The sequence below is a fragment of the Manis javanica genome, chromosome 2 (genome assembly GCF_040802235.1).
Source record: "Manis javanica isolate MJ-LG chromosome 2, MJ_LKY, whole genome shotgun sequence".
In the NCBI taxonomy this organism is placed as follows: domain Eukaryota; kingdom Metazoa; phylum Chordata; class Mammalia; order Pholidota; family Manidae; genus Manis; species Manis javanica.
The window spans coordinates 128902359-128929046 of NC_133157.1; the positions used below are offsets into that span (position 1 = coordinate 128902359).

The 26688-nt window shown below is 37.3% G+C and overlaps 1 protein-coding gene across 3 annotated transcripts in view; it reads left to right on the plus strand.

The window, feature by feature from the left end:
• LOC140847867 (neuroepithelial cell-transforming gene 1 protein-like) overlaps positions 1 to 23636 on the plus strand; it is a 41197-nt gene extending 17561 nt beyond the window's left edge. Inside the window, exons 1-10 of one of the 3 annotated variants that reach the window (XM_073229381.1) lie at positions 7238 to 7493; positions 17575 to 17682; positions 18089 to 18256; positions 18659 to 18721; positions 19052 to 19148; positions 19287 to 19363; positions 20087 to 20344; positions 20780 to 20950; positions 21904 to 22090; positions 23215 to 23636. In XM_073229381.1, coding sequence (XP_073085482.1) covers positions 7401 to 7493; positions 17575 to 17682; positions 18089 to 18256; positions 18659 to 18721; positions 19052 to 19148; positions 19287 to 19363; positions 20087 to 20344; positions 20780 to 20950; positions 21904 to 22090; positions 23215 to 23621 — 1629 coding nt within the window. In that variant the 5' untranslated portion in view covers positions 7238 to 7400 and the 3' untranslated portion in view covers positions 23622 to 23636. Of the gene's footprint in view, positions 1 to 7237; positions 7494 to 17574; positions 17683 to 18088; positions 18257 to 18658; positions 18722 to 19051; positions 19149 to 19286; positions 19364 to 20086; positions 20345 to 20779; positions 20951 to 21903; positions 22091 to 23214 lie in introns of those variants that run through there. The other 2 variants (XM_073229382.1, XM_073229383.1) reach the window with 2 other exon arrangements.
• The last annotated feature ends 3052 nt before the right edge of the window (positions 23637 to 26688 follow it).

A 26688-nucleotide genomic window follows, 5' to 3' on the forward strand; every position in this document is an offset into this window, starting at 1 on the left:
AAAGACCTTGAGCAGATGGTTTCACTGGTGAAGTCTGTCAAATACTTAAAGAAGAATTAACACCAATCCTCAGATTCTCCCAAAAACTTGAAGAGGAAGAGCATTTCTTAACTCATTCTATGAGGCCAGTATTACCCAGACATCAAAGCCAGACAGAGATACTACAATTAAAGAAAACTATAAACCAACATCTCTTCTGAGTATATATACAAAAGTTTTCAACAAAATACTGGTAAAATAGTTGCAACAACATATTAAGCAGGATTATATACAGTGACCAAGTAAGGTTTATTCCTGGCATGCAAGGATGGCTCAACAAATGAAAACCAGTCAATGTAATAACACCACATTAACAGAATTAATTAAGGGAGGGGGGAAAATACATGCTTATTTCAATTGATACCGAAAAAGCAATAAACAAAAATCAAAATATCCTTTCATGATTAAAAAAATCCAACAAACTAGGAATAGAGAGAAAATTCCTTATGGATAAACAAGAGGTGGTATATACATACATTGGAATATTATTCAGCCTTAAAAAGAATAAGATTCTGATATAAGCAACAACATGGATGAACCTTGAAAACATTACACTAAGTGCTGTAAGCCGGACACAAAAGGAAAAATATGTGATTCCTCTTATATGAAGTACTTAGAATAGTCAAATCCATAGAGACAGTAAGTAGAATGGTGGTTACCAGGGACTGAAGGGTGGGGAAGATGGGGAGTAATGGGTACAGAGTTTCAGTTTTGAGAAGATGTAAAAAATTCTGGAGAAGAGTAGTGGATATACTTGTATGACCATGTGCACATATTTAATACTTCTGAACCCTACAGTACTGTACCCTTTAAAATGGTCACTTATGTTACATGTGTTTCCTCACAATTTTTAAATGGAATAAAAAGTGGAAAAAATAATTTGAGTTCTTTTTGTAGTATCGATATTAACATCTGCTCTATTATGCATATTGCAGAGTATTTTCCAGTCTTTTGCTTTTGTCTCTCTGGGATTGTTTATCTAATATTCTTATAGCCAGAGTTTTTTGTTAAATTGTTCATCCTGGTAGGCATTCTTTGGACTACCTTAATCTAAAGAGTCATATTATTTCAGCCTTATGAAATGTTCTCATTTGTTAGATTATTTTCACCCTCTTACTGTCTAATCTTTATTTCTAGAACTTGTATTAGCAAGATTTTGGAGCATGTGGAATTATTTTATATGTTAACTCTTTTATTCCTTCTACCTCTTTAGTCTTCTATGCTATTCTCTGGGAGAATTCCTCAACTTCATCTTCTACCCTGTTAATTTCTCATTAATATCTATTCTGCTCTTTAGGCTAACTATTGACATTTTCATCTTGACAATTACATTTTAATGTATTATCACTGTAATACCTTTCTGATGATATTATATTTCTTTTAACATCTCCTATTCTGTTAACTAATATAAAATAAGCCATAAATCAAATGAAATTATGCTAGCACCATTAAAGACTGTTTAGAGGTTACAAAGTCATTTTTGGACTTTTTTAGTTAGTTGTGTGACTTTGTGTACATTATATAACTATTCTAAGCTTCTGTTTTCTGTATTTAAAGATAAAATTTTAATCTCAAACTTGATTCATAGCTCTTCTCAGATCCCCAGCACATTGCGTCTTCATTCACTCATTTATTAATTCATTCCTGTGTTATTGAGCTCCCACTATGTGCCAGCCACAGAGAACAAAATAGTCTTTGACCTCATGGAGCTTACTTTCTAGTGGGGGCCATAGATTATGTTTGTCTGTACTAGCAATTTGTGGGGGAGACATGTATCCTATTGTTTGCATACATTTCCTTCCCATCTCCTTGAGGCCGAGGCCTGAGAAATGGGATAAAGTCTCTTTACCTGACTAAATGAGACTAGTGATCCTTTTCATTGTTGGCTGTAACTTCTGTTCCAACTTGTCCTGCATGGGTCAATGAGAGCAATGACTCCACCAAACCCTGCTGATGGGGGATCCATTCCTGTGGAACACCCGGGTATTGGTAGGCCCTTGTGAGATTAGCCACATATTTTGGATGACGTCTAGCAAGTAGCATACCGTCCAGCCTTCCAACACATGCTACTCTTTGCCTACCCTGCAGCAACCATCCCAGCAAGGCCATATCCCCAGTCTCCTCTCTATCCTCATAATAGAGCCAGAAACTCAATGTAGGGTCCCTGCCATTGGTCCCCGGCCCTCTCATCTCTCGAGAATCCCTAGGGGAAGGAAGGCTTGAAGGCAGAATAGTCTCTTTTAATGTAAACTATAGGCTCCCAAACACCAACAACTTTATTTATCCGTCCTTTTCTTATTCTGCTTGGAACAGTGAAGTGGAGATGTCTATAGCGAGTATGGTTCACTCCCTGATCAGACTCAACTAAGTCTTGCAGGGACTATTGTTATTTCTATTAGTATTGAATTTATCTGAATTGATCTTTTCCCAAACCAAATTCTCTGTGAAGCTTGGAGACAGTAATGTTTTTAAAAACTTAAATCCACATGTAACTTCATTATTAACTTCTTTTGTACTCATCTAGTCCAAATACAACTGCCTTTTCTGTTGTTTTTAACTTGAGATACTTGGGAACTCCGGTTTCTCAGAAGTTCCATTTTGTTCATTTTTCAATCAATGCTTCCTTTTTTAGTAAGACTTGAAATTCTATTCAACCAAGCTGTTTTTAGTGAGATATATAGTAGTAATTTGTAATCTTGAACTCCAGGGTTTCAAAGTAGAACAAAGTTTTCTTATATTTAGTAAAAGCCCTTAAAATATTTGTGAACTGTGGAATTTTCTGATGCACTTGTGTGGTTTTTAAATATACATTTAATTTAGTAATATAAAATAAGGACTAAAAATAAAATTCTACTGTCATCCATACTTCTCTACGATTAAGAGTTTTTCATGTAATCATCTTACTAACATAATTAAAAACTAGAAAAAAAGCTGCTTGGCAATTGCATTTCACATTATCCCATATAGAGGGCAGAAGAGAACTTAGATTTTGTTACTCTTTACTGGAATGGCTTTCCTAGCCTAATTTACAATTCCTTGTTTCTGTTCCAGATGAGAGTAAATAAAAACAAGTAATCTCTAAATGAAACAAAGTAATGACTATTCTTTAGCTTTAATTTATTTCTAAATTCCAGAATTCTTAATTTCACATTAAAAGGAGAAAAAAACGTAAGTCATAAAAAAAATACAGTCCTTTTTCTATAGAGAAGGGAAACAATGTTATCTTCTTTCTCTTTACCTTGTTCCTATTTTAGGAAAGAAAGCATTGAAGGCTCATACAAGCAGATGAACAGAGACTGTAACCAAACCTGGTCTTTGAAAACCAGTCATTTTCCCAAAAACTTGATTATCTTTTACACAATTGCATTATTTTTACATGACTCAGTTAAGTTTTTAAGTTTATAAATTCTATGTTTTCTACACAAAGAAAAGACACCCAGTTTATGCTTCCAATTTTGCCATCTGTAGTATTTGTAAATCATATAAGTGGTTGCTGTTACGTGATCACTAAAGTAAACCACCAGTTGAAATAGGATCTCTTCTAACATTTAAGCAACTGAACTATTTTATTATTCCCTTTCTATTTCTAAGCTCTGTTATAAAAAGGTTATAAGGCAAGTAATCTCAACATTTTTTAAGGTTTCCTTCTCTGTAAAATGCTGGAAATTATTTACCAAACTGTAGCCTGAGACGAGGAAAGTCAGGTTTTAAACCTAGCTCTGCTCCTAACTCATAGGGCAACACCTACCATTGACCGAGCAGTGAGCATTTACCAAACTGTGCTAAAGGTGTTACGTTTATTGGCTCATCTGGAAGGTATGTTGTAATAGGAGTTGAGCAGACCAGATTCAAACCTGTCCATTGATTAACCATGCAACTTTGGGAAAGTTCATTAAACTTCCTGAGTTCCTGTTTCCTCCATCTGTAAAATGGAGGTAATAATACATACTGCATAAAGTTGGTTAAATAAGATAATATGCATAAACCATGAAGTAAGAACTCAAATTTCCCTTTTTTTTAAACCACTGTCCTTCAATTTCCACCTAGGAAAACTGAGGAGGATGAGTTCATGATCTCAAATGTCCTTTCAGCCCTCTGCTTTCATGGAATATTGTTAGAGTCAAGGTTCTCTCAGGCTCATCACTGAGGCGAACTAAATATCCCATGTTCATTAGTGCTGTTTCAGGTGCTGGCTACAGTTTTTTAAATGATATGGAGACCACAACCCTGTACATTCAGAATGCAACTAAGATTTTAGGGTTGGTGAGCTGGGATTTTTGTGCTGTGACAATCACCATTAGACCCTATTTGACTCCTGTAGGTTCTCTGTTTTTAAATATAAACACTTCTGCCTTTATATCTTGGGTCCTCAGCTAAAGGAGAGAAATGAAAGATGTCCCTTCCCTTGTTTTCTTGGCCTCTGTCAGAATGAATTAGAAATATTGTTTGGAGAAAGATGTCAGGTAAGAGACCTAAGAGAAGCCTTGTTCCTAACTTACTGTACTTTCCTAATTTAAATCCTTTATACTTTCATGAAACCAAGTGACCATAAAGTCAATATTGGTCTTACTTGCACCATTTTTTCAACTAATAAAACCGAACGAGACTAGTGAGTTCTAGGCTAGCCTCTTAGTAACACTGAGGGCTTAGGCAGGTCAGTTTCTTATCTGTAAAATGAAGAATCTGGATTCCATGATCTCTGACGGGCTTCCACTTTAATGCTGCATGGACCTATCATCTACAGTCAGCCACTCTAAAGGCCAATCTCGTCACACATATTGCCCAGGTGTGACTGGGAAACGAAGCATAGATGGTAAATATAACCAGTCAGTATTACTTTTTTAAAGTTTCAAAGCAGAAAGATGAATTGTTAATCATCTTGAATACAAAACATAGGTATTTACAGAAGGGCAGCTTTGGTCCTTCCTGCAAGAAGTCACACTGACCTGCAAACCCTAGTAAACTGTCTTTTACAGATTTGTCGTTATAAACAGTGTGTGCCCACTACTTATTAGCTTTATTCCCTCCTCAACCTCTATAATTTATCTTCTATCGTTATTCCACTGAAGTGGCACACATGAGGTCTTCATTAACCTTGAAATCACTAAATCCAGGAACCTGTTCTTACCAGTCTTAACAGTTTTTCTGTAATTAACACCTTCTCTTCTCTTGGCACCCTTGCCTTGTTTCTTTCCTTCTGATTGTTGCTTTTACAAAATTCTTATTCCCTCAGCATTTCTGCAAAGTTTGAACTTTGGACCTCTGTTCAAAAGAAGAAAGTATCCAGATTTCCTCTCCCAGGCATCTCATTCTCTCCCAAAGCTTCAGCTCTGATCCCTGTGTGTCTGACTTCCCAGTTGAAATCTGCCCTCTGACCTCTTCCAGCATTTCCAGGTACTAGCTCAGTGTTTTCATTTGTGTGACCTTTCACCACCTCAGACTCAGTACCTAAAATGAAACTCAGAATTCCCTTTCACAGCTTGCTCCTCCTCATTTCTTTATTTGCAGTCACACTAACCCTCCTAACTTTAAGGTAGGCATTTCTGACTCCTTGCCTATATATCCTTTTCCCTGCCTTAGGTAAGGCACCTGATACCACCTGATTGTGATTTGTGCATTATGTTTCCAGTCATCTTTTAAACCGTCTCAACACAGCTTAAAACATAACTTTCATTGTTTTTCTCACCTACTCAACAAAGCCCTCTGCTCAGCTGTCTTTGCCCATAGCCCCTGGCCTCCCACCGTGAGCCTTCTCCCTCATCCTCCTTTGGGAGAGCCTTGCACTTTGCCCTTGATCAGACCTATGAAAAACAAAACATAGCCACCACTGACATACTGTCTTACAGCCTCTTCCTTAACATCGTTCCCTACTGCAGCTCCTCTCAGAGGACCGCCAGAAGTGGTTTCTCCTAACTCCTGTAGCACTGCCAGCTATACAACTTACTTTGGTGTTCTCAGAAGCTGTCTTGTGTTAGTTATCTCTGTGTGTGGCCTGCCTTTTACACAGTGGTCTACTAGCACTTGAGGAGCAGGTATGAAACCTATTTTTTGGATTGTCCACAGCATCTAGACTAGTGCCTTCTCCATAGATTTCTCTGGTCCTAATAAATCCCAAGAATGGACATGTTTTTGCAAATTACTGGCATCATATCATTCATAGTAGTATATAGTTAATAAAATTCTTCCTTTCAAAGTAAAATAGATTTTCTTTCTGTTAAAGAAGAAAATCTGGAGCAGTTCTGCCAATCCAACAGTAATAGTGTTTTTCCATAGAGAAAATGAATTAGAGCAGAAATTTAGAGACTGTCACTAGTATGTGACTTTGGGCAGGTCACTTCATGTCTGGGAACCTCATTTCTTCACCTAGAAAATGTAAGACTTTTAAGAAGGTATTTCAACCCTTTAAGGATTATATCAGGATCCATTAATTCAAAATAGCAAGGTACCCTGTCAGGCATTTTTAGGATAGAAATCACCTTTTATACATTTATTTTATAAAACATCTATTATACAGATATAGGGTTTTTAAAACGTACAGAAAAAATCTCTGCCTTCAAGAAATCTTAGAAATACTGAACCTTCAAATCTGATATGGTAGCCCCATTATACTTTACCCATAGCCCTATGGAAGATATATACTTAGGAAAGAGTTAACTGAAGTATGGCTACTGCATTTACTCTGCTAATCTTAAGAAAAGATAGTGGGAACTAGTTTGTGATGATTTTACAGTCGTGAATATGCTTGCAGTTACGTAAATAAAAGCAAGGTGCCTGGATAATTAGGCTTTTCTTTAGTGTATACACTCATTTGGCTCTGAATTATGATTTTTTAAATTAAAGTTGTCAAGTTGTCTGCACTAAATTCCTTTCCTAGGTAACAGGGTTTTACAGAAAAAGTACCCCTGTGATCAAGTACTAAGAGTTAGGTACGTAGATAAGAATTTAGTCTCCTTCTGGGAGTGCTTTTTAAATTAGGAAAAGTTGTGCATTAACCCAGTTTCCTTGCCCCATCTTTTTTACTATAGAAATTCCAAACCTCTTGCTAAAGGGCTTTCTCTGGCACTGTGCAAACTGAGAAGCCTAGGTGTGCCCAGCTGTCACTTAACCGGAGTCACGTGCCCCTTAGGTGCCCGCCCCCTAGTCCGCAGCTGGCCCCGCCCACAGAGCCCTGAGGGCTGTGTGCTTTCTCCCCACTGTTCTCAGAAGCTGTTAACTCCGCCGTAAGTATGCGGCAGAGCAAATGGCTTCCCAGGGTGGCCGAGCCCTGGAAAGAAAAGCCCGTGTGCCTGTGTAGTGCTCCGCTATAGGGCTGACTTGGACATTACTGAACTCCCAAGATTTTAAGGGATGCTTGGTAAAGCATGGTGGCGCACGATGAGATTGGAGGTCTCCTACCTATTAAAAGGACTAAACGAGTCCTCGATGTTAATAATCAGTCCTTCAGAGAACAAGAGGTAAGACTTTTAGAGAAAAATGAAGCCAGAGGAATGTTTTCTAACTCCACGGAACTTTTAAGATTTTTAGCAATTTAATAACAATCTAATCTTACATTTTTGATCTTACTGAGTGTTAAAATATACGGCTTTGATTTACATGCAAGCTTGAAATGTGTTTAGGAACTATGGTGTGAGTCTAAGAACTATGGTATAGATAGGTGTCTATACATAGCATAGCTTGAGTGTACATAAACTTTATACAAAAAGAAAAATATTTTACCTGTTTATGCTGCTCAGTTTGATTAAATTGGTCACATTTCTGGTCTTTAATATAGTTGTGGCTTACTTTAACTTTCATTTTATTACCTGGTCTTAGAAACCGCTTTACAAAGTGAGTGGAAAACGAGTCCCTTTCTTGCAAGTCAGTGAACAGATTGCCCCTAAAATGCTGTCTGACCTAGTGCTCTTTTTTATTTTCCTTTCCACATCTAATGCTTTCATTGTGTATGACTTTCTTTTTCTTAAGAATGAAAAATATGTTAAAATATTTAAACCAACAAATCATTATTATTTAGGGGGCTTCTACCTTATTTGCTCTGTGAAGTCATTGTGGTTTTTAAAGGTCTTTATGAACATTTATCAAAATAAGTCATGATTTTTATGCCATTTTTTGAATTTGATAATATTTAACACTACATGGGTAATTTTATTTATACTGCATAGTACAATATATATACTCCCTACTGCAAAAACTCTATAGTGTATACAATATTATCACTTACATGATAGAAATAGTGTTCTTTTATTCAATGAACTGTATACTTCCTGTTTTGATTGTACTGATGGTTTTGTGGCTATATGCATATATCAAAACTTATCTAATTACATGTTTTAAATATGTGCACCTTATTGTATACCTCAGCGGCGCTGTGTGTCGTACATACACATTTTGGTAGTTAAAATAGGTGCCATCTTTAGGAGGTATGCTTTCATTTGATGTGGCTTAGCTTTGGTTTCTGCTTCTCTGTTTCATTTTGGCTTTTGCTTCTATGTTTCAATTTTCTCAAAATATATAAGCATTTCCTTTGAGTAGAGCAAGGCCTACTTTGCATTGTAAATACTGAAACTGATCATCTTTTGTACCATCAAGAATTAGTCTTTTTTGTTCGGTATCAGACACTGGTCATGTTTGTGGCGCACCTTTATTCCAAAAATGATAAACACCAGGGATGTTGTCAGGTTTTTAGTACTAGCAATGGAACATAAATAAATAACTAAATTTGACTGTTTATATTACTAAGTATAAAGGGAAGAAATCCTATGTGATCACAACTCATTTGTATCTTTTTATAAATAAGTTTTTCTGTTCATTCTTCTCATTTTAGAGTTCTTGCCAGTCAGAGGAGATTATTCATCCAGTAATCCAAACAAACTGACAAATACTATTTTTTTTAAGTGTTTTGATTTGGCTTACTATAGGGAAGACCCTCCTAAAACATATCCTCTTACATGCCATTACTAGTTGAGAAAAACTTAAAAAAAAAAGAAACTGAGTGCACAGCAGAATGTTTCCATGTTGTTGCTTTTATCTGCAAGGGTAGTACCAGTGATAGACTTCAAATTGATTCTAACCACTTTCTGTTTATGGATATCCAGAAACTATTTCAAGACATAAATCTGACTACAAGTGGATTAGTAAAATAAATAGATTGATTAAAAACTTGGTATAAAGACAGAGTGCCTTTTTATATAATCATGTGATTGCCTAGCTAAACCCAGATAGTCTGGTTAAAAGCTAATAAGCAAAATAAATAATATGGATTTATATTAGTGGGTGTTGAGGTTTGTTCTCATCTAAGTGAACTTTAGCCCTGTCGAAAGGTTACCTACAATAGAAAGTCCCTTGAGCATGTTACTCTTGTTGGCTTATTCTGTGTTTATCCTCATAGATTTCCAGATTGTCTTTTGAGGAAACTATAGTTTTACGACCTGCACTCATTCTTTAGGCTGTGTGTATGCATCATAACGCTGTTAATAACACTTCACAACAAAATAAACACTAGCAACACCATTATGGGAGCCCCAGTTGGGTGACAGTAGGATGGGTCTCTCTTCCCTACATCACCTCCAAACACTGGGTTGGCGAACCAGCAGATGCGGGTGCAACACCAGCTCTCAAAGAACTTTGTCTTTAAAGTGTGTTTGGTGACAGGTGCAATGTTTAGGTTCTTAATAACCAAACCAAGAATGTTTAAGATTTTTAGCAATTTAATAACCAAACCAAATCAATGGTCCAGCTGATCCTCTACAGAAAAACTGCTTTTGGTTGTAGCTCACATGGGCCAAATCCTAACCTGTATTGCAGAAGTGAGAAATTTTTGACCCAACCTCATAGGTGATCCATGAATACTAATCCTTATCACTTTCCCACAAAAGCTTTCTGTATATTTTTTCTCAAATAGTGTATATGTATCCTGAATTGGTAGTGAACCATATCCAATATTAACACTGTTATATTTTAATCACACTTTTTATGTTATTCATTAAAAATTTTCTTACTTATGAAAAGTTTGTGTTGTGTCTGGCAAACATTCTGCACACATATCCTGTTAGTAAGGCAATAAAGTTAGTATTGGATCCCCAAAAGCATATGTGAAAAGTACGAAGGTGTCCTCCACCCCAAGCCCTGTATATCCCACCTTAGTACCATATTTTCCTACCAAGACATTTTAAGATCTACAGACTGAGCTAGCCGGTTGCTCTTACGAAGACATTTTAGACTAGAACTCTTTTAAGAATAACATACCTTGTGAACAAGTGAGATTATAGATGAATTTCTAAAGGTCAAATACAGAACATATTTAAACAACAAATACTACTGAACATAATATCCTGCCACCCTAAGGAAGCTGTATAAACAAAGTTTTATTAGTTTCAGAAAGGTGCTTTAAATATATTTACGTTTAATTATCTAAATTAAATTCTGTAGTTTTAATTTTAAATATCACATAATGTTGAGTTACAGGGTATTAGTTGTACAATATCTGATCCTATAAAGGTAAGGATTTCAAAATTCCTTTCCTCCCAGCTAAACTAACTTTTTTCCTTTCAAATTCAGTGGGAAGGGTACCTTTCCAAAGACTTTTAAATTGAAATTAAATGTTTTGTGATGTACTAGGAAGTCAAATTTGTTATCCTTTAAATAGAGAAGAGAAATTAACTTCTGTTTACAAAAAGAACACAACTTTCTGACAACTGCTTTGTTGCTACTTAATATTGGCCTGTCTTCCTGTGAGGTAATTGCATCTCCATTCATCCAGAGGACTGTACTGTCTTTATTCAATAGAAAGGAATGCCTCATACTGGACCTTCTGCCCATGCATGTGTCACCTCAGACTTGCACAGATGTGTGTTATAAAGGCAATCACACATGTCTCTGGCCACACAGTGTGCATTTTTACTATATATCTTAAAGGTTTCTTTCTCAGTCTGTTTAACATTTGCACTTTAGTGGCTTTATATTCGAAGTGTTACTCTGGACTTAATTATTTTGGCAGAGCTGGGTTGGTCTACAGCTCCTCCTCTTAAGTCTTCAAAGGCCTGAATTCTCTGGTTATCTTCAAAAGTCTCAGTACTTTGTATGTCAGTCATTTCTGATATGTATGTATACCCTGAGGAGCTTTAATGAGCCTAATTGCTTCTTTGAGTAATCAAGTAAGTCTCTTTCCAGAGAATGTTCTCTTTCTGCTACTTTATTCTTAAGTTATTCTAACGGGATTATTTTTACTCAGTTTCTCACCCCTTGCTCGCATTTTTATGTGACATTAGTCATATCCAAGAAGTTTGAGGAAAAAAATGTGTCATCTGTCATTTTTTTTTGTTATCAGTAATCTACAATAACATGAAGAACATTATGTTTACTAGGCTCCCGCCTTCACCAAGTTCCCCCTGCCCACATCCCATTACAGTCACTGTCTGTCAGTGTAGTAAGATGTAGAATCACTACTTGTCTTCTCTGTTGCACAGCCCTCCCTATGCCCCCCCCCCATGCTAATTATACATGCTCATCGTAATGCCTCCTTTCCTTTTCCTGGTCCTTATCCCTCCCTTCCCACCTGTCCTCCCTTCCCACCCATCCTCCCTAGTCCCTTTCCCTTTGGTAACTGTTAGTCCATTCTTGGGTTTTGTGAGTCTGCTGCTGTTTTGTTCCTTCAGTTTTTCTTTATTATTATACTCCACATGTGAGTGAAATCACTTGATACTTGTCTTTCTCTGCCTGGCTTATTTCACTGAGCATAATACCCTCTAGCTCCATCCATGTTGTTGCAAATGGTAGGATTTATTATCTTCTTATGGCTGAATAATATTCCACTGTGTATATGTACCACATCTTCTTTATCCATTCATCTACTGATGGACAGTTAGGTTTCTTCCATTTCTTGGCTATTGTAAATAGTGCTGCGATAAACATGGGGGTGCATCTGTCTTTTTCAAACTGGGCCGCTACATTCTTAGGGTAAATTCCTAGAAGTGGAATTCCTGGGTCAAATGGTAAGTCTATTTTGAGCATTTTGAGGAACCTCCATACTGCTTTCCACAATGGTTGAACTAATTTACATTCCCACCAGCAGTATAGGAGGGTTCCCCTTTCTCCACAACCTTGCCAACATTTGTTGTTGTTTGTCTTTTGGATGGTAGCCATCCTTACTGGTGTGAGGTGATATCTCATTGTGGTTTTAATTTGCATTTCTCTGATAACTAGCGATGTGGAGCATCTTTTCATGTGTCTGTTGGCCATCTGAATTTCTTCTTTGGAGAACTGTCTGTTCAGCTCCTCTGCCCATTTTTTAATTGGATTATTTGCTTTTTGTTTGTTGAGGTGCATGAGCTCTTTATATATTTTGGATGTCAACCCTTCATCAGATCTTTCATTTATGAATATAGTCTCCCATACTGTATGGTACCTTTTTGTTCTATTGATGGTGCCCTTTGCTGTACAAAAGCTTTTCAGCTTGATATACTTCCACTTCTTCATTTTTGCTTTTGTTTCCATTGCCCAGGGAAATATGTTCATGAAGAAATCGCTCATGTTTACGTCCAAGAGATTTTTGCCTATGTTTTTTTGTAGGAGTTTTATGGTTTCATGACTTACACTCAGGTCTTTGATCCATTTCAAATTTACTTTTGTGTATGGGGTTAGACAGTGATCCAGTTTCATTCTCTTACCTTTAGCTGTCCAGTTTTCCCAGCACCATCTGTTGAAGAGACTGTCATTTCCCCATTGTATGTCCATGGCTCCTTTATCAAATATTAGTTCACCATATATGTTTGGGTTAATGTTTGGAGTCTCTATTCTGTTCCATTGGTCTGTGGCTCTGTTCTTGTGCCATTACCAAACTGTCTTGATTACTGTGGCTTCGTAGTAGAGCTTGAAGTTGGGGAGCGAGGTCCCCCCCACTTTATTCTTCCTTCTCAGGTTTGCTTTGTCTATTCAGGGTCTTTGGTGTTTCCATATGAATTTTTGAACTATTTGTTCCAGTTCGTTGAAGAATGTTGTTGGTAATTTGATAGGGATTGTATCAAATCTGTATACTGCTTTGGGCAGGATGGCCATTTTGACGATAGTAATTCTTCCTAGCCAAGAGCATGGGATGAGTTTCCATTTGCTAGTGTCCTCTTTAATTTCTCTTTGATATAATACTCTTTAGAGTATCTTATAGTTTTCAGGGTATAGGTCTTTCACTTCCTTGGTTGGGTTTATTCTTAGGTATTTTATTCTTTTTGATGCAATTGTGAATGGAATTGTTTTCCTGATTTCTCTTTCTATTAATTCATTGTTAGTGTATAGGAAAGCCACAGATTTCTGTGTGTTAATTTTGTATCCTGCAACTTTGCTGAATTCCAATATCAGTTCTAGTAGTTTTGCAGTGGAGTCTTTAGGGTTTTTTATATACAATATCATGTCATCTGCAAATAGTGACAGTTTGACTTCTTCTTTACCGATCTGGATTCCTTATATTTCTTTGTTTGTCTATTTGCCGTGGCTAGGACCTCCAGTACTATGTTGAATAACAGTGGGGAGAGTGGGCATCCCTGTCTTGTTCCCGATCTCAGACGAAAAGCTTTCAGCTTCTCGCTGTTCAGTGTGATGTTAGCTGTGGGTTTATCATATATGGCCTTTATTATGATGAGGTACTTGCCCTCTATACCCATTTTGCTGAGAGTTTTTATCATGAATGAATGTTGAATTTTGTCGAATGCTTTTTCAGCATCTATGGAGATGATCATGTGGTTTTTGTCTTTCTTTTTGTTTATGTGGTGGATGATGTTGATGGATTTTAGAATGTTGTACCATCCTTGCATCCCTGGGATGCATCCCACTTGATCATGGTGTATGATCCTTTTGATGTATTTTTGAATTTGGTTTGCTAATAATTTGTTGAGTATTTTTACATCTCCATTCATCAGGGATATTGGTCTGTAATTTTCTTTTTTGGTGGGGTCTTTGCCTGGTTTTGGTATTAGGGTAATGTTGGTGGCTTCATCAAATGAGTTTGGGAGTATTCCCTCCTCTTCTGTTTTTTGGAACACTTTAAGGAGAATGAGTATTATGTCTTCTCTGTATGTCTGATAAAATTCCGAGGTAAATCCATCTGGCCTGGGAGTTTTGTTCCTGGATAGTTTTTTGATTACTGCTTCAATTTCTTTGCTAATAATTGGTTTGCTTAGATTTTGTGTTTCTTTCTTGGGCAGTGTTGGAAGGTTGTATTTTTCTAAGAAGTTGTCCATTTCTCCTAGGTTTTCCAGCTTGTTAGCTTATAGGTTTTCATAGTATTCTCTAATAATTCTTTGTATTTCTGTGGGGTCCATCGTGACTTTTTCCTTTCTTATTTCTGATTCTGTTGATATGTGTTGATCCTCTTTTTTTCTTATTAAGTCTGGCTAGACGCTTATCTATTTTCTTTATTTTCTCAAAGAACCAGCTCTTGGTTTCATTGATTTTTTCTATTGTTTTATTCTTCTCAATTTTATTTATTCCTTCTCTGTTCTTTATTATGTGCCTCCTTCTGCTGACTTTAGGCCTCATTTGTTCTTCTTTTTCTGATTTCGATAATTGTTGCGTTAGACTATTCATTTGGGATTGTTCTTCTTTCTTTAAATATGCTTGGATTGCTATATACTTTCCTCTTAAGACTGCTTTTGCTGCATCCCACAGAAGTTGGGGCTTCATGTTGTTGTTGTCATTTGTTTCCATATATTGCTACATCTCCATTTTAATTTGGTCATTGATCATTTAGGAGCATGTTGTTAAGCCTCCATGTGTTTGTGAACCTTTTTGCTTTCTTTGTACAATTTATTTCTAGTTTTATACCTTTGTGGTCTGAAAAGTTGATTGGTAGGATTTCAACTGATCCTTGTCCTTGATCTTTGCCATTTTAATTATTATGTCTTAGTGTTGTCCTCCTAGGGTCCCTTCTGTTCGGAGTTCTGTATACTTCCGTGGTCTGAATGATTATTTCCTCCCCCAGTTTGGGGAATTTTTTGGCAATTATTTCTTCAAATATACTTTCTATCCCTTTTTCTCTCTCTTCCTCTTCTGGTACCACTATAATGCGAATACTGTTCCGTTTGGATTGGTCACACAGTTCTCTTAATATTGTTTCATTCCTGGAGATCCTTTTATCTCTCTCTGTGTCAGCTTCTATGTGTTCCTCTTCTCTGGTTTCTATTCCATCAATGGCCTCTCACATCTTATCCATTCTGCTTATAAATCCTTCCAGAGATTATTTCATTTCTGTAATCTCCTTCCAGATATTATCCCTTAGCTCTTGCATATTTTACTGCAGCTCCATCAGCATGGTTATGACCTTTATTTTGAATTCTTTTTCAGGGAGATTGGTTAGGTCTGTCTCCCCAGATTCCTTCTCAGGGGAGGATGTCTGGGTTAGTCTGGTCTGCATCAAATTTTTCTGTCTTTTCATGGTGATAGAGGTTGTTGCGGGAAGCTGGTGTGTGTGTTGGCTGGAAGAATGTCCCTTCTTGCTAGTTTGTGGCCTTCCTCTCCTGAGAGAACAGTGACCCCTAGCAGCTTGTGCAGGCCGGCTGCGTGCAGACGTGGTTTTTAATTCTTGTTTGACTGCTGTGAAAGAAGCTCTGCCCTGCTGCCTCAGGCTGCTGCTCCAGTATGGCGGAGTGGTGTCGGAGGGGACATGGGCCGGAGGCTGTTTATCTCCATGAGGGGCCTCCGAGCTGCACTGCTGCCCAGGGGGTTAGGGCACCCGAATTTCCCTGGGATTCCCAGCTGCTGGGCTAAGTGTCCCAAGGACGTTTCCATCCAGCTGTGGGGTCCATGTCCCTTTAAGTCTTTCAAAAAGCACTCTTTTTTCTTTGTCCCAGGGGTGCTGGCTGCAGGGACCCACTCGCAGGTTTTACTGTACCGTTTCCCTAGTATACAGCACCCCACGCACTGTTTCTGCGCTCTGGTGCAGATGGCTATGGCTGGGTGTTTAGCAGTCCTCGGCTCCCTCTCCCTCCCGGCTCTGACTCCTCTCCTCCCGCCAGGAGCTGGGGTGAGGGGTGCTCGGGTCCCGCCAGGCGGCGGCTTGTATCTTACCCCCTTCACGAGTCGCTGGATTCTCCCACGTGTTAATGTAGCCTGGCTGTTGTCCTGTGTCTTCTGGTCTCTCGTTTAGGGAAGGTTGTATTTGTTGAATTTTCAAAAATATATATGGTTTTGGGAGGAGACTTCCACTGCTCTACTCACGCTGCCATCTTGGCTCCGCCACCCTCATCTGTCATTTTTAAATGGTAGTTTTTACTTTTAAAGGGTAATTTTAATGTAATTTTTAATTATATGTCCTTCTGAAGTCTCATCAAAATCATTTTTTCAAGAATGCCACAGTTGTCAAAGGCATTAAATACAAACAACTTTATTGCACAAACGTTATAAACATACGACTGTTTTGTGATCAGCCTTCTTTATTTCACTAGCTATATGAGTCATGTAATGGTATACCTCCATTTTCCTACCAGTAAGAGAAGAATAACACAGTTTGTAAAGTTTGAGATCCTTGAACAATAAGTGATGTTTGCTATACTACTATTATTTTTGAAACAGTACATATAGAATTATAACTACTATGAATTTGTGTTAACTTAATGAGTTAAATGTATGAGTGAGGCTCTAATTATTTATAAATCCCATCCTTTACTTGGAATTGGGGATAATTCCTAAGAAAATTTAACTTAGCAATGGCTAACACATCCTGTGTTCCAAGCACTGTTCTGAGCCCTTTCAGCATAACTTATTTAATCTTCATAACAACTTCGTAAGAGAAGTTTCAGTACTCACTCCTTCCTACAGAGGAGAAAATGGAGGCCCAGGGTGTTTCCCTTGCAAGTGCTGGAACCAGGGCTGGAGCCCAGCCGTCCGGACTCCTGAGCACTCACTCCCTTGGCCACCGTCCTGCCCTGCAGAACACTTCCCACGACAGGGTCCTCCCTGCCTTCAGAATGACCATTCCACCGTCAGACAGATGTGTGCAATTAAACACTAGTCTCTGACTGAAGTATTTAAGAATGAAATTATATCATGTCTAGGATTTGCTTTAAAATACTCCACGAGGGGCAGAGATGAAACAGATTATTTCACCAGAAACTATTGAAGCTGAATGATAAGTACATGGCATCCATTCTGCTGTTCTCCACTTTTGTGTACGTTTGAAATTTTTCATAATAGTTTGTTTTTTTTTAAGTTACTCTCTGTGTTAAACTTGAAAGTTCTATAGTGTTCTAGAAGGTCATTTCTTTAATTTTAGTTTTTCTTGTGTTTAATGATAATTTTTGGTATGTTCTCAGTGATACTCAGGTATTTAACTGGAATTTCTTCCATCATTTATTTTTTTATAAATTACTGCTATTCAATAGTGTTTTTAGTATTATAACAATGAAGAAAACATTCATTTTCAGAATCCCATTAAGTTCTATACTTTACAAATGTAAATACTAGCTTTTTTGAGAGGGCTCAGTTTTGTCGAAACTTGTTTAAAATCATTATACCTAAACACACATTTAGTATAACCTGATTTTGTTTTTATAGGAACCAAGCAATAAAAGAGTTCGACCTTTAACTCGAGGTACATCCTTGGCAAATTTAATCTCTCCTGTGAGAAATGGAGCAGTCAGAAGCTTTGGTCATAGAGTACAGGTAAGGGGAATGGGGCTGGCGGTGAGTAATGTAGTGAGGAGGCTTTTTTCTAAAAGCCTAAAATTGGTATTTTTTCCTTGAGGTGTACAAACAGGTTTGCACTCTTACTAAGCATAAATTTCCCTTTGGAATATGCTGGTAATAAATACCAGAACAATATTTATCCAATCTCACTATATTAGTTTACATCTTCTATCAAAGCATGATCTTGGACAGCTTTTATTTCTAAAAAGTAGTTTTGGCTAATAATATTTTACAATGATAGATTGAAGCTTGGATAAATGCCTGGAGAAATTCTCTGAATTTTGTTTTCTAATTTGTCAATTTTTTTTAAGAAAAAGAAGAATAATTCCTGTGTCCTCCAAAGCTTTTCTCTTTTGTTCACCTCTTTTATTCTTCTCTTAAGCCATTTACTCGTCATGGTGACAGCAGATCCCCAGCTTCTGCCCAAAAGTCATCATGCAGATCGACAGTTCCAACGCCTGCCAAAAGGAGAAGTAGCGTCCTGTGGTCAGAGACGTTAGGCGTCAACACGAGAGAGTCTTTAACTGCCCAAGAAATCAAACGTCAGGAGGTAAGCTGCCATTCAGTAGCGAGACCATATATATTGGCTTATACTAAAAAAAATAGTGCCTGTTTTTTAAATAGGTGTTTTGCCAGAAGATTAGCAAACTAATGCCTAAGGCAAAATCAACTTGCAATTTTGTATTTGACAGTAATTCTTAATACATGCTAAGCAACACTTTGTGATTGGTGGGGTTCATCGGATTGAACTCTTGATGGGGTGAAGTTATAATACGTAGGCACTATATAAAACATTGAGACTCCATTCTGAATTTTAGTTTTCAGACTGAGACAACTTTAAAAAAGGACTGTTTGAAACATCAGTTAAATAATGGTGAATATCAATTGTACATAATTTTCCTTTCTCGGAGGAAGGGATGGTGACTTATGATGTTTGCTTCATTTTTTTTAGGCAATATATGAAATGTCCCGAGGTGAACAGGACTTAATTGAAGATCTCAAACTTGCAAGAAAGGTTAGTGTATAACTTTTTATCATACACTCTGGTTTTTAGAAATTATATTTAACAAATTCTAACATAGTTTTCTTTTTAGAAGCAGAAAACATCTACTAGTGAATACTTTTTTTTTACATGAGCTTTAATAGACACATCTTCAAACATGAATATCAGTGATAGAGTCTTTTAGGGGGATTAGCAAACATATACTTTAATTTCTTCTATGTTTTACAGTAGAATCCACAGTGGCTTTTGTACAGTTACTCATACTTGCATTCAAGTACAGATCTCTCATAATGTCTTCTTTGCTTGATCTCTCTGTGTGACGCATTTCTCCCCCTCTGGTAGGCCTACCACGACCCCATGTTAAAGTTGTCTATCATGTCAGAAGAGGAACTCACACATATATTTGGTGACTTGGATGCTTACATACCTTTGCATGAAGGTGAGATACGCTGCTTAATTTTCTTTAGAATCTTGAACAGCAGGAATACAAGTAAGTTTAAATCTAAGCTTCTAATTTAGTGCTGAATTATTTTTAAAATAAACCTATTCTTGGTATTTCTGCTTTTTTATGCTTCAGATTTGTTGGCAACAATAGGAGAAGCAACGAAGCCTGATGGGAGAGTGGAGCAGATTGGTCACATTCTTGTGAACTGGGTATGTAGTGAGTATTTTACTCCAGAGAGTTTTTCACAAGTACATGCCACACTTGTCATTGTAACGAATATCAGAACCACATGATCCAGGAACTGGAATATAAAAAGAGATAAACAAGGCATTAAAATTGAAGAAATTTTTGTAGCTATAAGAACTTACAGTCTCTGTTTAAAAACCTACTTGATGAATGATGATGAATGATACAGTTTTGTTTTAAAAATATGTTCCTCCTTGTACAGAGTTCTCACATTATATGCAATTAATTTTCTGTTTCATTCCTTCAATTAATATTTGAGTGCCTGCCAGATGCTTGGCACTGTTGTGGGAGGGATCACTGGGAATTGAGAGATAAAAGGCAGTCTCTACATGAATAATCTAGTGAAGGACAGTCCAGTAAAGAAACAGTCTGAAGGTTGGTGATGAAGGTGATACAGGAAGGCTACGGTGTCCTGGGACTAGAGAAGACTAGCATCTAACTAGCTGGGGAAAGTAAAAGTCATGAGTGTTTGGTTGAATTTAGCTAAATTAGGGAAATGAGAAAAGGGTGTTTGGTGTTGGCCCAGAATACTCTACTCCCCCTAATATCACCTGCAGGACAATGCTCACAGCTTGTCAGACCTTTCCAGAACAGCTGTGAGCTTTATGTTTCATGTTCACAAGCTTACTAATGGACTGACCATAGCAGGGACCTACCGTACTTCATTTTGTCTTGTCACTCTTCAGTTGCCAGGCTTGAATGCCTACAAAGGCTACTGTAGTAACCAGCTGGCAGCCAAAGCTCTTCTTGACCGAAAGAAACAGGACCCAAGAGTCCAGGACTTTCTCCAGCGATGTCTTGAGTCTCCCTTCAGCCGAAAACTAGATCTGTGGAGCTTCCTCGATAATCCCCGAAGTCGCCTAGTCAAATACCCTTTACTGTTAAAAGAAATTCTTAGACATACTCCAGAGGACCACCCTGATGTTCAGCTTCTGCAGGAAGCTGTAAGTAGTCCAACTAATGATTCTTGTGTTTTCCAAATTTATACATAAGTTGTCTAGAAAGTTATGCAGTGCTACTCTCAGTTATGCATAGTGACTCAGCATCGGGAGGTGTTTGGTGGATGTTTTAAGCACCCCATATGCTCATGCACCACACACTGTAATAAAGAGGCAGGACACAATCTGTATTTATATTCTAATCAAAAGACTGGATTCTGGTCTTACCACTTCCACTAGCTAGCTGGAGAACTTTGGGCAAATTACCTAATTAGGCTGAAACTGTTTCTTCATCTGTAAAATGAAGGGGCAGACTGAATTAACTGATTTCAAGAGTCCCTTCAAGCTTTAAAATTCTATCACTTTGATGTGTTTTAGTCCTATAGGGACACTGACTACATTATTCTGAAAAGGCTCCATCAGTTTTTTGATAATTTTTAGATATTGATAATACAAGGAGTTCTCTCTGATATCAACTTGAAGAAAGGAGAATCAGAATGTCAGTATTACATCGACAAACTGGAGTATCTGAATGAAAGGCAGAAGGATCCTCGAATTGAAGCAAGCAAAGTATTGCTTTGCCACGGGGAGCTGAAGAATAAAAATGGACGTGTAAGTGTATCTTAGAACTAACAGGAAATGAGCCATTGCTTCCCTTTCTCACCCAGTTTGTTTCCACATAGATTATGAAGCAGGTTGTAAAATAAACTCATCAAATAGTGAAAGAAGATTACTGGTTTTTGTTCTTTGTTACCAGCTTTCATAATGCAAACATTTGGTTTCTGTCTTTACAGAATAACTTAGATGTCTCTAGAGAATCAATAATATTTTACTTTTTAGTTTTGGAGCATAAATCAATTTGGCTAGCAGTTTTTCTGAATAAATTATTAGTTCCATGTTTCATAAAAAAATAACATCTGTCAGAAGATTTTTCTGAAGAGTTGGTAGTGATGGAAGTAGTTTTACCATTACTAACCAGATTTCTACAGCAGACTACCTGGAATCAAATTTACTTTTAGAATTTTAATTGAAAAAGTACCTGCCAGAGCTGAGTATAAGCATGAGTGGTATTTTTTCTTTCATTATTTGCTTTTCAGAAGCACGATTAATAAGTTGAGTTTCTTTTTGGAAAAAGATGAAATCTGACGTCTCTTATTTATACTGTGAGTCCCAGCTGTTCTTTAAAGACTTAAATTTGTGTGGGACAAAGCAGAACCATTAACATTTGTACAAGCTTGCATTGTTTAAATCCTTACTTTGTTAGAAAATTTTGGTATACAATACTGGTCTTTCCAGTCATGTTCCTACTGATAGGTCTTTGTGGGGTGCAGTGTTTACTCTGCTGCTACCTCATCTAATGTTATATGCCAATAAAAAGTTTTTATAGTCTGAGATTAGACAGGCGCTCCAAGCAGAACATGCATAGCCTTAGAATCCTCTTCTTTCTGAGGTCATCTACAAGGGGAATCTGAAATAAATGTGATGAGATCAATCATGTCTAAATTCCATTTACTTAAAATCACAGGGTTCCACATGTAGGAAGTATTTGTTTCTCATTTCTGCAGAAATTTTACATTTTCCTGTTTCAAGACATCTTGGTTTTGACTCGGGCTGTTACACAAAATGAACGTCACTCTTACCAAGTTTACCAACAACCAATCCCCATACAAGAGCTGGTCTTGGAAGACCTGCAGGATGGAGATATGAGAATGGGACGGTCCTTTCGAGAGGCTTTCAGCAGTTCACATATTGGTAAAGATACAAATTGTAAAATTGTTTAAATTAACAAACTCAGAACCTAAGTGAATTTAGTTTTAATCTTTAAAAATTCTGTCTCAGATTAAAATATAAGATACATTCAAAAATTCACACAATTCAACACCCCAAAAAAATCTGATTTAAAAAATGAGAACCTGAATGGACATTTTCTGAAGATGTAGATGGCCAACAGACACATGAAAAGATGTTCAGCATCACTAATCATCAGGGATGTGCAAGTCAAAACCACATGAGATATCACTTTACACTAGTCAGAATGGCTAGTATTAAAAAACAAACAAATAACAAGTATGGGCAAGATTGTGGTGCACTGCTGGTGAGAATGTAAATTGGTGCAGCCTCTGTGGAAACAGTGTGGAGGCTCCTCAAACAGTTACAGAGAGGAATACCATATTACCCAGTAACTCCACCTCTGGATACTTACCTGAAGAAAACAGAAACACTAATTCAAAAAGATATGTGTACCCCTATGTTAACTGCAGCACTGTTTACAATAGCCAAGATATGTGTCCATCAATAGATAAATGAATGAGGAAGATGTGGATACGTGGGCAATAACTCGGCCATAAAATAATTAAATCTTGCCATTTGTGACAGCATGGTTGGTCCCAGAGGATATTGTGCTAAGTGAAAAAAGAGAAAAACAAATACCATATGATTTCACTTCCTTCATACAGCATCTGAAAAATAGACAAAACAGAAATAGGCTATTCAGACAAAGAATAGGTGGTTGCCATGGTGGGAGGGGTAGTAGGCAAAATAGGTAAAGGGAATAAACAGGTGCAAACTTCCAGTTACAAATTAGTCACAGACTGAAGGTACAGCATGGGGAAAAGAAAAAGAGAATTGTGTCTCCACACAAAAAGTTATAAATGAAAGGATTCCATTGTCCTATAGCTGCTGCTGTCATCAAGTTGTGCTCTGACACCAGTAGGTGCATCTAAGAAATAATGTCCTAAGGCTTTATTTAATGCCTCCACCTAACAAGTGTACATGTACAGAAATTCCGGCACCCACACTTAGATTATATGACCACTTAATCTACACAAACTGTTTTTAAGTCTGATTTCCTTTCTTTTTTCCAATTTTTTTCCTAGCTAAAAATATCTTTAGAGTTGGCTTCCAAGACCCCTCTTCAGACCAGTCTCACACTCTGCAAGCCAATGATGTGTTCCACAAGCAGCAGTGGTTCAATTGTATTCGAGCCGCCATAGCCCCTTTCCAGCAGGCCACCAGTCCAGCCGAGCTGCAGGGTTTGCCCGGGTTCCATCAGGAGTGTGTCGAGAACAACCCCTCCGCAGGGAATGTCAAAACCCAGAGAAGGGCATCTGCAGCATCCAGTGTGACTCAGGTCAAAGTTGATGGGGACGCTTCAGCGTGTATCTCCCCTGCATGCACCACAGACAACATGAAGAGTGTCAGAGCGCACCGAGCACAGCCTGGCTTCCCAAAGCCAAGGGACAAATCTCCATTGGGTGGCGAATGGAAAGAGACTTCGGTATAAAGGAAGTTCTGTGTGTTACTGGTGCAGAGTCTGTTTATTTATAAATGTATATAGTTTGGGTTTTCTTGAAAAGTGAGCATGGGAGCGTTGCAGGGTTACTTAATACTAGTATTAACATTTTCTGTTTTAGTTCTTTTTGTGTTTTTTAATGGCAGCTAAAGATACATATACAGATTACTGTTAAAATTGCAACCTTTTTTAAAGATACATTCTCATAATTTGGAACATGCAAGCCTGATATTTTTAATCAAATGAAATATTTATGGAATGAGTTTCTTCTTCATTCTAAATTCATCAGGACTTTCCAATAACTGCCTGTTGTGATATTTACAATATCTACCAAACCTTAAAATTTTGCAATTACTGGGATTTTATCAGTGTTTCTTTGATAAACTGTGTGTGCAGAATTTGAAATTTTAACATTAGCTCCTAAAATCTACACAGAATACAGGTGTGTAATACATTAAAATTTATACTGAAACGTAAGTTCCTTTTGAAACAAAGTATAAAACTTTATACAGATTTTCCATTCTATCGACTGGAATACTTTATATTAGTTTTTGTCACTACACATTCCTCATTTTCATTCCCTTAACCTGCCAATTTTTTATTTTTGTTAAATTATGAAGTAGTTTTTAGTATTTGCTTTATTTATTTATTTTTTACTTTGTCACCTTTTCAGATAGCCTTTATTTTTCCCCATTAATAAAAATGTGTACATATGTACGTATATATGTGTGTGTGTGTGTGTGTGTACATATATATATATATATATATATATTATGTTTTTGAAATCATATTACCTTTATCAACTGAAACCAAGCCATACTGTTTTTGAGCCAATGAAGAACGTTGTGACTTTTCCGGTGTAGCAGTGCAAGGTGGTGAGCACACATGAACTGTCGCGGTGTATTCTGGACAACTGAAAGAAAACCACCTGAAGGGTTTGGTTGAAAGCTTTAGTGTTGTCTGAAAAGCACAAGGGGAGACAGTTGGCTGCTAATACATAAAAAAGAGGGAAAAAGAGTAGTTTGGTCTTAAGGTAAAAATGTCTGGTTGTGCTAAAACATGCAAGAAGATAGTAAAAGCTAAACTTGAGGGTGTATAGTAAGTTATAGAAGGCTTGGGGGAAGTGAATTTTATTTGTGTTGGTTTATAATACCTGCAAATAATGAGTTTGAAAAGAAGCAGGTGTGTTGAAAATCTGACCATATTATATCAATTTTGGTGGATTTATTTATAAGAAGGAAAAAGTAATGAATGTTCTACTGTAAAATATTGCTGTTCAAATGAGATCATAGTCTTTAAGTGGAGGACTAAGTGCTCTGTGTCATGACAGACTTTATAATGTGGATCATTCAAGGAAATGTTGACTATTCTGTGAACTACATTTGGCCAGCACAAGTTAAAATGGAGAAAGATTGTAAATAGATCAGTCCAAATGACTTCTCTGTAAAAACGAATTATACAGTTAAAAAAGCACACACATAATCAGCCCTTAAAAGCTTCTTGGCTGGTGGATGTTTGGGAGACATGTGCTAGAACGTGTTGTTATGGCAAAGGAGGTCATGCCAGGCCTCACAAGGGTTTAAAAATCATAAATACTTAAGCCTTTGAAATTCACTGGTGAGTAAGAGAAAGATTCAATTAAGTCAAGTTTTGTGACTTATGAAACCATTTCGAAAGCAGTATAGTCAGAAAGAGCAATCAGATTGAAGAGGGGTGAACATCTAGCCGCTTTCTGGATACACTTGTAAATCTAATAGCAAAGCATCCTGATTTGACTAATTTAAGGTTTTAATTTAGGGATCTCAGGTTTCTGAGTTTGGATATTCAAAGTCAAACATGTAGATTATACCAATGTTCTGATCAGAAAAATCAAAAAGCAAGTTTCTAACCATTTCTAGAGATGTTATATAGATTATCATTCCAGAATTACCTTGATCAGCTTCTAAAGTTACATAAGGAAGTAGTAGTTCAAATGTTAATGGAATGATGATGTATCAAAAATCTTCCTTTGGTTCACTCAACGGAGAAATTAAGACCCAGAAACTCAGTAATTATATGGAATGAACATTCTTCAGAAATTCCATCTGTATTTGAGAACATTTGATGATCTGGCCCGTAGTTCTCTAACCTGTTCGGACATCAGAACACCAAGTGTGCTTCAAGAAAAAGGTCTCGGGGCCTCATTCCCCCCCACAGCCCCCATTTCACTGAGTCAGTAGCTTGGGGGTAGGAAGCAGAGGGCTGTTGATTCATATGTGTAAACATTCCCTCCTTGGATCTACATCTGGTAATCACTGATCTAGCCAACAGCCATTATGTAAATGATACATAAGTATTGACATACATCTACTGTCTTCAGCTTGCCTAAGCTGTTCAGAGTCTGAGTTGAAGATAGCCTGATTTTTCTTTTTGAACTTCATAAAAAACAGTGAGTGTGCTTGTATATTTAGGAGCAAAAGATAGTCTCCACCTGGCAAGGTCTTTTTAAAGCTATGCTCCATCCTGGGATGTGTGCTCACAAGGTGGTAAGGGAAGCGAAGGTATCTGATAAACTAGTAGTCAGTGGGGTCATAGTGTCACTGAATCACCCATGAATCAGCACTGGCATTTCCTCACCTGCCTCAGGAGGTGGGAACTGGCCACCTTTGTGCTGGCTTGTCTGCCTTCGTGCTTTTCTGAATATGCAGATCCAGCACAGTACTTGGTTTTTAATTATATATATGTGTGTGTGTGTGTATATATATATATATGTATGTATCTTTAGCATGAGCTTAGCCCTCAGCTCCCCACACAGCTGTCCAAATAAAAACGTGGCATCTGTGATGATGGGGAGGGAGAAGGAGGAAGACTACAGGCATTTCTAGACAGAGGGCTCATCATTAGTCTCAAGATAATCATGCTCTAAATAATACCTTTCCCCACTGAATAGGCAGCTGGTAACACCCAGATCTTTAGACAGCACTACAGAAACATTTCATTCTGTTTCCAGAAGCTAAACGCTTCTCAAATTAGAAACCAAAAATCAGAGTTCTTTCCATCCACTTGAGCCCTTACACTT